Source organism: Equus quagga, chromosome 8, assembly GCF_021613505.1.
Source record: "Equus quagga isolate Etosha38 chromosome 8, UCLA_HA_Equagga_1.0, whole genome shotgun sequence".
Classification (NCBI taxonomy): domain Eukaryota; kingdom Metazoa; phylum Chordata; class Mammalia; order Perissodactyla; family Equidae; genus Equus; species Equus quagga.
In genome coordinates this window covers 108,937,218-108,949,097 of record NC_060274.1, presented here as the reverse complement: position 1 = coordinate 108,949,097, position 11,880 = coordinate 108,937,218, and the positions used below count along the sequence as shown (strand labels likewise).

The following is an 11,880-nucleotide window of genomic DNA, read 5'->3' as shown; positions in this document are numbered from 1 at the left end:
ACTGATGACTTGTTCCTCTCTTCTAGTAACATGAACCTCTGCCAGAGCAGAGCTAAGTGGGAGCCTTCTCATCACCAATATCGACCCACGGTTGGCAAATGTGTGGCCTCCTTTTATTTGGTCTTGATTTCTCATTCCTCTCTTACTTCATTGCAGACATCTTTTATGTAACCTGCTTCAAAATTATTTTTGGGGGGAAAGTGTTAAAAACAACCCCTTTTGAGGATGATGAAAAAGTTCTAAAATCAGATTATGGTGATGGTTGCACAACTTTGTAAACACACTAAAGACATTTTAAATTTGGAATGTAAATTATATCTCAAGAAACTGTTTTTAAAAACCTTGAGTTTATTGAGGATGGCGGGAATGGGCAGATGGAGCACATCGTTAGGCACCCAGTACCTCCCTAATTTACTGACTCAAGATCCTCAGAGACCCAGGAGAGATCTTTGGCAGAGGCCAGCGGGGCAGTGGGGAAGCTGTTATGATCCCCGCTTCATTGTGCCCTGGCCGCCACAGCTTGGGTGGAAACGAGGCAACTACCACCTGGTGGACCCGTATCCCAGGCCCCTTCTCTACCTGTGGGGTAGACCCCCGCGGCCGGGTTGGGGGGGGGGCTCCCCTGGCCGACTGGCCCGGGGGCAGACACGTGACCTCAGGCGACCAATCAGCTGGCCTCTCCCAAGGCAACGGCTTGGGGTCGCGGGTACGAACTCGCGCGCCGCGGACGCCGCTCCACCCGCAGCCCTGGAGCCTCTTTGTTCCGACACCTCTGGGTTCCTGCTGTTCACAACCGTAAAGTTTTTGACGCCTCTGGGCGTCAGGCCCTTTCCGACCTCATTCCATTCAGTCTGCGTGGACGGGACCCTGAGGCCGGGTCTCCCAGCCGGAAGGTAGCCGAGCCAATCCATCCCGGCGCGGCTCCTCATCTGTGGAACAGGAATGACACTCGACTCAGCTACCAATTGGGGGAGCAAAGGACGACACCTGGGCCACTGCACTTTGTTGGCGATCGCATCCCCCGAAATGTTCGTTGTCCACGGAGGTTCACTGCTGTTTTGTACAGATGACAACCCTGAGCGCCAGGCAGGGTAAAGAATCCTATTATGTGCCGAGTCTCCCCTAACTTTTCTCTAGTAAATTCTAAAAATATTTTGTTGACTCCCCCCTCAAGGCCCCCTTCCAAGTATGCCTTTATGGCTGTTTTCTGCAACGATTTTGGTAAATTTCAGAATGAAAGATAAATTCCTTTGGCTTAAATATTGCTCTCTATAAAAATAGTTCTGGTTAGGGAAATGCATAGGCGTAAATTGAAAATTTCAGGTTTTGAGAATCTGGATGGTAACGCCAGGTCAGGAGAAGGTCAGAGAGCAGAGTGCAGTGAGGGAGATCACGCCCACCTAGAGTCAGAAGTCTGGGTGCAATGCCACTAGCCGTGTGGCCCTGGGCCTCTTGTGCCTCTAGGCCTTAACCTTCACAGCCTAAACGAGGGGTGGTGGCTATGTCCCTCCCAGCTTTAAAATTCTCTTCCACACAAGGGCAGTAGGGAGCCCGAAGACTGCCTGGGGCTTAGGTCCCACTGACCACTTCACAGTCCAGCTACTTTGCCAGGATTTGGCTTGGCCTCCTTGCCCAGAGCGTTGTGAGTTTTAACAGTAGCGGATCTCTCTCTCCGATTGGGCCCTGGGGCTTTTAAAGAAGGCAGCATAATGTAACTGCTCATGCCAAAGAATGTGCTCAGGCATGAGCATCTCCACTGCCCTTCACCCTTGGTAGGGTCTCACAGGACCAGAATTTTCCTAGGAATAAAATCAACATTATTTTCACATCAAATTACTTAACAATGTTAACACTGGGTTTTGCAGGAAATTTTTGAGAAAGGAGACTGTGTGGAAACGGATGTTTTGGGTTCCCTGAATTGTCTGATCAAGGAACCACTGGAAAACTGAGGTCACTCCTCTGATGAGAAGTATCGAGCTCCTGCTTGTATGCAAGTTCCTGGGTGTGTGTGTGTGTGTGTGTGTGTGTGTGAGATGACAAGCCCTGGGCAGGGAGCATGGGGCGATACTTATGACTGGTTCAGAAAACAGTGACCACTGGGAGAGACTGCACATGGGCTGAGCTCAGGACTCACCTGGAGGTGACTTTGCAAGTGAGAACCCAGATGTGCAGCTGGTTGTCCATCACCTGCCCCGAGTGGTTGGCACAAAACGCAGAGTTTCTAAAGACAGCCACTCCAGAGTCTGACCCCAGCCCTCCAGTTCTGCATTTACCTTGAGGAGTTGCCGAGTCTCAGTTCCCACACCTTAAAATGAAATCTGCCCTCTGCACAGAGTTGTGGAGAGGCTTAGAAATAAAGGTGTAAAGCATTTTGTGTAGTGTTCTACACAGAGCAGGCATTTAGTAACTGGTAGTTATAACTATTAGTTTCTTAAAGGGTAGATAAATTCAGAAGAAATTTGAGTTGAGAACCCTTCATTTCAAGTTGCACCAACTTGAAATAGTTTTATTTACAAGTGCATTAATTCTGGGAGGACAGTTTCTAACTTTTTCTCCCAAATAGTAAATAAACTACTTTAAACTTAACCTCTTTGTGCCTCGGTTTGCTCATTTATAAAGTGGGGATAACAAATACTTTGTAAAGATTAAGTTAATATATAGGTAAACCTTAGAACAGTACAAGGTACCTTGTAAGGGCTGTATCAGTGTTTATTATTATTGATACCCATATACATATGCTTAATTGCAGACAAGCCATAGTTGTCATAAACGAGAGCTAGGAAAGCCTCTGCACAGGGCTGGGGGCGCAGGCCTGTCTTTGCCTTCCAAGGTGGCTCTGGGCAAGTCCCAGGTTCTCAGGGGACCCTGGTTTCCCCTTTGCAGAATGTTATCCCTGCCCCTTCCCCTTTTCCCCCAACTCTCTGCAGAAATACACTCCAAGACCACCAACACTCGACAAGTGTTTGCTCACAGCCCAGCTAGTTTTCAGGAGGGAGAAACTCAAATTCAGAGTGGGTTGGGGACTCGCTCAGGGGCCCAGCAGCACTGGGAGTGGAATGGCAGGTGGAGAAAACGTACACCTTCCAGTTATTTCAGTTAGAGCCCAGTCCTGAAGTCCTATCTCCCGGCCGTGTCCCTCCTTCCCCTGTGCTGTCTCCACCATCCTGAGTGGTTCTTCTCTGAGAGCTTCCAACCTGCAGAAAACAGCAGAGGCCAGGCAGGAAGGCACTGAAGGCTGCCCTTGACTCTGAGGCCACAGGCTGGCTTGGGCTGATAACCTGGGCGGCTTGAAGCCCGTTGTGATGGAGTTGAGATAACCTGGGCGGCTTGAAGCCCGTTGTGATGGAGTTGAGAGGGGAAATGTGGGCTCTTCTCCTCCACCTCACAGTGCCTCTGCTCCAAATAACTAAGCTTCAGTGTCCTCCCTGGTGGGTTTTGGTGCTGACACCAAAGAGACCCACCACAGGCCTGGTACAACTCTGCCACGCCCACAGCTGAGGCTTGGGGAATTACTGAGGAGGGGAGGGGAATGGCTGCAGAAAGGGAGGAAGGCGAACACAGGAGAAGCAGGCCCTCTGCCACGTGACAGCAGCAGGCAATGAGCCTTGCTCGGGTCTGAGTGAAGCCCAGGGCGCACTGGCAGCCTGAGCTCTTCTTATGGGGCGAGCGGCCCCTCCTCTTCCCTGGCCTTCTGGTTCTCCTCAGCTCACTCAGCTCAGTTCCGCTAACTCCAGCAGTCACCAGCATCGCCAATAGATCTTCTCACATGTAGGACTTAGAGTCAAGAATTCCTGGCCCAGTCTCTTGGTTTCTGTGAGCACCAGATCCTTGTCTGCAACCTGGATGAGAAACTACTTAATGCAGAGGACCGTTAAGGAGATAACTGAGATAACATAGCTCGTTCTGCTGTCGTACCCTGTTGAGATGGCACCTTTCGCAATGGCTGCAGTGATCCGGTCATAGGGATCTCTCTTCCTCTCATCTTGTTACTCATGGGCAACTGCCATGCTTTATTCACATGGCACATGGTAGGACGAAGTTAAACTGACCCTCGGGCCAGATCTGCTCTATGGGAGGGTTTTATTTTGCCTGCAGAGCACGTATAGGATTTTTGATCTGTTGTTGAAATCAGGAGATTCATACACAAATCTGGACTCCTCAGCTTCTCTGGAAAATTTTGAAGATGGGGCTCCAGGGCCCATGTTCCTCTGGCTCGGGGGCGATGTGCCAGCACTCAGGAGAGGCTGTCCCCTTTAGACAGGTGCTCTCCACTCTGCCTGTCTCCATCACTCCCTCTCCTCTCACACCCGATTTGCCTCCACTTTACTCACTCATTTTACCTGTAGGCAGCTGAGTTAGCAGTGTCTGTTGGTGACTCTAGCAATAATGGAAGCAAAGGTCTCCATCAGCCCCGCCAAAGAAAGTGTTCAATACAGGCTTGTTGAAAAGGTGGCATCTGGTCTTGCCAGGCAAACAGAACGTCCTGTATAGTAAGGCACCTCTGGAGAGATGCCATCCCCATAGGAGATGCTCTAGATAACCCAGGTGTTCCCGGGGTGGCCAACCCGGTGATGTTTGGTTGATTTGGCTACACTCAATCCTCTTGCTCTGGTAAAAACAGGCAACAGTGTGCCATTTGTGCAAGAAGGAGGTGAGGTGGCACTGGCTTTATTGAGCCACTATCAGTCATCAAGGCAAACATCTCTGGCCTTCCCTATTCACCTATTCTTAATCATTATCACCAGGAAACCAACACAAACATCCAACAAGAAGAAACAAGGGTGGTGAAGGTGGAAAGGAGGGCATCACTCCAGGCCGAGGCATAAGCATGGAGGTGCAAAACCACTGGGGGGTTGAGGAAGGGCCTGAAGCTGGGGGTGTGGCAGGGGTACAGCCGGAAAGATGGCAGTTGCCACATTAAAGCAGTGAGCTGTGAGAGAACCCAAGGAGAGAGGACTTAGGGAAACAATTAATGGCTTGGGGCTTTGCTTCAGTAATCATCATGCACTGCGATACTAAGCAACACTCGCATGGGGAGAATCTCCCCAGATGGACAGACACCATCGCGCCCCCCGATTTTTACTGTGCAATGCAATTAACCCCTAAAAAAGGAACTCCAGAGTAGAGGTTTTCAAACTATCTTTGGGATTTTCCAAACTGGATCCCCCAGTCCTCACCCCCTAGGACAGCATTTTATAAAATGGATGGGGTGGAGCTGCTCTGGTGTCGGGGGACGGGCAGGAGGCCCCGACCCTGTGCTGGCACTCTCTTTACAGAGCTCCACAAGGCCCAGGAGCACGGTCCAAAGACCAGGAGCTTGAGTACAAGCACCTTTTCTAAAGCAGAACCAGCTATACCAAAAAAGAGGTTGTAAGAGGCCAGGTACTCCTACAGAGATGAACAGTTCCACTCCCTGTTGCCACATTTGTAACTATTTATTGAATGAGGCAGTAATAGACAGAATGGAAAACAACACAGAATCCATGCTCTGCTACTTGGGTTTTGCTTTTCTTTTTCTTCTTGGCAATTTCTCAAACTATTAGGAGGTTATTTCACCACAAAGGAACATGGACTTTAAAGTCCCTGGACAGCTTCACAATGATGATAAAAAATAATAATTAAAAAAATAACAAATTGTAGAACTAGGACTGTTTATATGTAAATTTCCCTTCCCTCCCCCCCATTACGTACAGAAAAAAACATACAAAGAACATTGGATAGTTTTATATAAAACAAGCAAATACAAGAATCTGAAACTTTTCTCAAAGGCTGAGCGAGACGTGAAGAATCTTTTAATGTCGCATTAAAAAAAACACGTTAAATACGCTAACACACACGAGGGGCCTGGGAGGAGGGAGGAGAATTGTCCCTGTACTCAAGGAGCAGAGAGTTGGCCTGCTGAAAAGTCAGGGAAAGTTAGCCACTGGAGACCCAGGGCTTGCAGCTGAGAAACCACTGAGTTTAATGGTTACAAAGGACACCCCGACCAATCGACACCTGTGAGCAGGAAGCTGCGCGGGGCCTGGCCCACCAGGATGCACCTGGGAGAACCCGGGGTCCCTTCTAACAGGGCCTGATCCAGGAGCGCAGGAAACACCCTCAGTCCTCTTCTCTTCTAAGGCTCCCCAGTGTTTTGGCTAACCTTCCCCAAGCCAGGTGCCCCTGTCAGTTTTGGTCTCCTCTGTTAAGCTACAGAAAGTTACAGGAAAGGAGAAAATTGCTCCCGTTGGTGTACTCTGGTCTTTGAAGATTTTTCTCTCCCTCCTTCCTTTCCCCTTCCAACCCCTCCCACTCCCCCTCCCATTCACTCCCCCCAAGCACACACGCACAAGCACACTTAACGCGCACGCTTTCCTCAAACCCTTAATACTTCTGTTACCTTCAGTTCATATACATGACCAATTCAGGACTGACCTTAAAATCAAAGCAACATTTTAATAGTCATGAGCTCAAGAAGGGTTTCTGGGAAGGGGAGGAGATGGGAGGCGGAGGAAAACCCTCTTGTCTCCGCCTGGGAGCTTTAAGGACATCCACCTGCCTGTGGCAAGGTCAGCACCTGGGCCAGCCCGAGGAGTGTCTCAGCTGCCAGACCACGAGGCCCCTGGACCTTGCAAGCACAACTTCTGGACCCCACCCCGTTCTGGAACCTCCTTCTTCAGGTGAGTCCAGCAGGGAGAGTTCTGGGTGGCCACTGGGAGGCAGCTTTGGTGAAGGGCTTGGTCACCTCCGCCTGAGTTTGTCAGTAGCTCAACGCATGACCCTGGTATGAAGAAAAACTGGGTGACTGTGTCTGGCCACGTACCCTACACCCACTAAACTGGGTGAATTATTGTTTCCACAGCTCACCTTGATTTCATACAGATAATTCCATGCGGGTTTCATATATATATATATATACACACATATATATATACTTTATATATATGTAAATGTGTATATCCATATGTACACATATACATATATTCACACTCACACATACACACACATAAGTATACACACGTTTCCGCAGAAAGAAGTCCTGCCACAATTTGGCTTTTTCGGGACAGTGGAATTGACAACGCAGTATCTTACTCCACCAATCCCAGAAAATCAAGAGTGGTGCTTTAAAAAATGCAATTCCAAAATCCGCTGCCTTTCTTCCTTTTTAAAAAAAAGGTTAACAAAACTTTTCTTCCAAAGTCGAGAGACTTAATTCCATTTGATTGCACCTCTGCAAACGTGTAAAAAATTTTGAAGTAGACTAGAAAACGATGCCATGATATGGCTGCATGTCACTGTTCCAATGTCACCACCTCCACAGCCTGGCCGTCCATGGTGACTGTGCTGTCCGATATCCTGGTGGCCACAGGGGCCATGGCCACCTGCACCGGCCCATTGCCCTGGGCAAGGCTGGTTACCACAGTCTGGTACATGCTCACAGGGATCTGGACCAGTCCTGGGGAGACAAATGGGAGATCATTGGTGGGGATCGGGCTCAGCTTCCCAGATGCTGGCTGTACAGGGCAACCATCTCCAGCCCTTCAGGTCTCACTGTCTGCAGCCCCAGGTATTGCATACCCACTGTCCAGGCACAAATACTTCCCTTTTCTCACCCCATTTTAATTCTTTAAAACAGACTATCAAGAGAAAAGTTTGGAGAAACTGTGGAAACATGTCTCAGTTCAGGGCCTCCCCAACTTGCCAAGAGATAACGCTGCTTGCCTCCAACTTTAGGAAGCACAGGCCCGTCAGTGATGAATCCTTCTCCCCACAAGCCCATCCCTCCTGCCTGCCCTCGTCCTCTACGAAAGGCCACCATTAATTTTCTTTGATATTCTGCTACAGTAATTTCTTTAACCCTCTTTCTGCCTATGCTCAGGTTTCTCTCAGCTTGGAAAAGCTTCTCCCTCAGTCCTATCCTGTTGTCTAGCCACTGTCCCTCCCCTCAAAGTCAGCTTATTAAAAAAACAAAAAAAGCCGAGTTCATTAGTTTTCTGATTTCAGATTCCACAGACCAGTAAAATTTTAAAACACATTTTGGGATCAACTTAAGAAAAAAAAACCCTAACTACCTCCTAATATCACTATTATTTCACAGTAGAAAGGATGGTTTAACACAAAGAAAGGAAGCAGCACATAATCTTATAAAAGGGCAGTTCTTCCTAAGAAAGGAAAGTTGATACTTTTATACAACATATTAAAAAAAGTATTTCCAATTAAATAAGGCAGAATAAACACACATATGAAACTCTTCTTCCTCCTAAAACTAAAATTATAGTGAAGGGGGAGAAAAGGACACCCATGAGGGATGTCAACATATTTCTGAAAGATGCAAAGCAAATATACAGCAGTTCTGACTTATCAGAGAAGCGGAAGCTGCAACTCCTGTGTCCAGGGAGGGCTCAGGACGTGGAAGCCCAGCGACAGCAGCAAGAGGGGATGAGGCCGAAAATAGGAATTAGCTGAAAGTTTGTTGTTCAACTGATTGGACCAGTAGGTCCCACCAACACCAACACTGAGGCATTTGTTGACAGGACATCTTAAATTCATCCACTGTATTGAGAAACTGACCTGGAGAGACCCAAGAAAAGACCTATGGTGATATCAGTCGGTGGGGAGGCTGGGGAGAGGATGAAAACTCCGGTCTGCTGTGCTGTTACTTACCCCGAGGTCTACAGGTCACCTAGCTCTGCCCTGAAATACCCTGACAATCAGTTTCAGTGTCTCTCAGGGAACAGAGAGGTAACAGATGACGTGGGAAGCAGAAGAAAACAAAAACAAATGTCCCAGAACTCTAACATCGTCAAAGAGAAAAGAGATTTGTATCATAAAAATGGGGTGCTTTTATTAAAAAGGAATGGGAGAAAAATTTTAAAATAAAAAATCAAATAGACGAAGTACATTCCAAAGAAAGATCAGAAGATAAAGTCAAGGAAATCTTCCAGAGAGCAGAAAAGAAAAAATTAAAAGATGGAAAGTACAAGAGAAAATATGAGACTAAAGAGGTCCAGCCTCTGATAAAAGAGAATTCCACAGAAGAGAAAAAATAGAGTAGGAAATTATCAGACACATTGTAAGTCAATTTCTAGAAATGAAAAACATGAGTTTGAGATTGAAAAGGCCCACTAGATGCCCAGCACAACAGATGCAAAAAGATCCAGACACTAAGACACATCTTTGCAAAATTTCAGAACACCAGGGATAAAGCAAATATCCCAAAAGATTCTAGAAAGGAAAAAAAGTCACATACAAAGAACTAGGAATCACAATATTGTTGGACTTCTCAAAAGCAAGCCTGGAGGTTACAAGATGATGGAGCAATGCCTTCAAATGTCTGAGAGAAAATGCTTTCAGCCTAGAATTCTATATCCAGATCATGAAATGATACCCATATCAATTAAGATGGGGGCAGATTAAGACATCTTCAGACTTGTAAGAGCTCTAAAAATTGGCCACCCCATGCACACTTTCTGAGGAAGCTCTAAAGGATGTGCTCCACAGAAATGAGAGACAAAATGAAGAAAGAAGGGGCCACGGGATCCAGGAGACAGAATCCATGGTAGAGAGCTCTGGGGCAGGACAAGGGGCCCAGCACGAGGGCTGTGCAGTGAGTCTGAGAGGACGGAGAGAGAAAAATGGCACGACTCCATGGGAAAGCGTACTGAGAGGGGTTTTCCAAAATTGGGTAGAACTGGTGATTACTACTTAAAAAGTAGAAGAAAAAAAGAAAATATTAACCATAATAATTATAACACACTCATCTTGGCAGTGAACAATTTCTATGTGGTTATAATAATATAAACAAAACTGAGTTATCAAAAAATTGTGATAATGTCTCAAGAACTAATGATGTAAGACTATTATGTAGTGCAGTAAAGATACACCCCAGGGGGCTGGCCCTGTGGCCGAGTGGTTAAGTTTGCGCATTCCGCTGCAGGCGGCCCAGTGTTTCATTGGTTCGAATCCTGGGCACGGACATGGCGCTGCTCATCAAACCATGCTGAGGCAGCGTCCCACATGCCACAACTAGAAGGACCCACAATGAAGAATATACAACTATGTACTAGGGGGCTTTGGGGAGAAAAAGGAAAAAACTAAAATCTTAAAAAAAAAAAAAGATACACACCAGAAAAAAGAGTATGAAGTGTTGCCTCTGGGTTAATCTTTTTTTAATAAAGGACTTTCAGTCCTTTTTGACATTTAAAACCATATATCGCTTTGATGAAAATAAAAGTTGATGTTTTTTAAAAGATTTTATTTTTTCCTTTTCTCCCCAAAGCCCCCCGGTACATAGTTGTATATCTTTAGTTGTGGGTCCTTCTAGTTGTGGCATGTGGGACACCACCTCAGCATGGCCTGATGACTGGTGCCATGTCTGCACCCAGGATCTGAACCAGTGAAACCCTGGGCCGCCGCAGTGGAGCACGTGAACTTAACCACTCGGCCACGGGGCCAGCCCCTAAAAGTTGATTTTAAAAAGGGATGTCTTCTCAGCATATTTTCTAAGGCAAAAAAAAACAACCAAAATGTTATTTTAAAAATGTTAAATTGTATCTAACTGTTTTCTAGGGGTAAGTGTTGCCAGTTTAGGAATAAGTATTTGATGACACCATATGAAACGGGGCTTGATGTTTTGATGACAGTCATTTTTGGAAATGCAGGCTCACCCTGGTGCATGTTATCAGGAATGGAAGGCACAATCCACCATCCCTCACACCTGAGACGCTGGGGCCTGAAAAGAGAGGAAAGAGGCCAGCTCACACTCGCACACAAGGCTTGGAGGAAAGCAGGCTGGGGGGCCAGGCACTGGCTTCAGAAGGCTGTGGGGTTCAATTTCCTTCATCTAGACCTTTGTAATGGCTCTCAAAAGTCTCTAACCAATCCCTCTTTCAGTTCACCCTTCTCTGCCCCCAGGCTTACCTTTCTGTAACATATCACTCTTCACATATATTCAGGCTCATGCCTGGAACCTAGAGCCTAGGGGGCAGGGCCCAGCTACACATTGGTTGAGGCCAGCAATACATTCCCTTGGCCTGTTGCCTTGGAGGCTATGTGGATGCCAACTGATGTCACACCTTGTACCTCACACTGTGGGGAAAAGAACGTGAACCAGAGCCAGGCCTGGCCTTGAAGGAGCCCTCAGTCGAGTGGGAAGGCCTATCCCCATGCGTTCACTGGGCCAAGCCAGATTATGCACTGCTGTCCTAGTGCTTGCTGAGAATCTAGAGGCCAAAGTTTGAGATCGGGGGAGGTCCCTAGGTGGGACACCGGTGAAATCTCAAACTTTTCAAATTCCATGATGTTGAAAATGTTCCCAAAGCCTATAACAAAGTTCAAATGTTTGGCATGGGATTCAGGACCTCTCATGGTCTGCCCGGGTCTGCCTTTCCAGTCTCATCTCCTTCACTTCCCTACAGGCACCCTGTGTTCTGGGCACCACCCTGGACTACTCTCAGTTCTTCAACACATTGGTTACACTCCTTTCTCTGGACCTTTGCTCAAATTGTTCACTACCTGGAATTCCCCACTCCCCACTCCTTCCCCTTTAAAACCTGGTTCAGTTGTCCCTCCTCTTGAAGTCTGCCCTATCCCAGCCCCAGTCGATAGCAAGCGTGGCCTCTAGATTCTCAGCAAGCACTAGGACAGCAGTGCATAATCTGGCTTGGCCCAGTGAACGCATGGGGATAGGCCTTCCCACTCGACTGAGGGCTCCTTCAAGGCCAGGCCTGGCTCTGGTTCACGTTCTTTTCCCCACAGTGTGAGGTACAAGGTGTGACATCAGTTGGCATCCACATAGCCTCCAAGGCAACAGGCCAAGGGAATGTATTGCTGGCCTCAACCAATGTGTAGCTGGGCCCTGCCCCCTAGGCTCTAGGTTCCAGGCATGAGCCTGAATATATG

The 11,880-nt window shown here is 47.5% G+C and overlaps 1 protein-coding gene across 2 annotated transcripts in view; it reads right to left on the bottom strand.

Moving 5' to 3' along the window:
• Nucleotides 1-5,416: 5,416 nt before the first annotated feature.
• The window catches only part of NRF1 (nuclear respiratory factor 1), a 123,902-nt gene continuing 117,438 nt past the window's right edge, over nucleotides 5,417-11,880 (bottom strand). The window contains exon 11 of one of the 2 annotated variants that reach the window (XM_046670394.1): nucleotides 5,417-7,435. In XM_046670394.1, the coding sequence (XP_046526350.1) occupies nucleotides 7,272-7,435 (164 nt within the window). In that variant the 3' untranslated portion in view covers nucleotides 5,417-7,271. The remainder of the gene's footprint in view (nucleotides 7,436-11,880) is intronic. The other variant, XM_046670397.1, reaches the window with a different exon arrangement.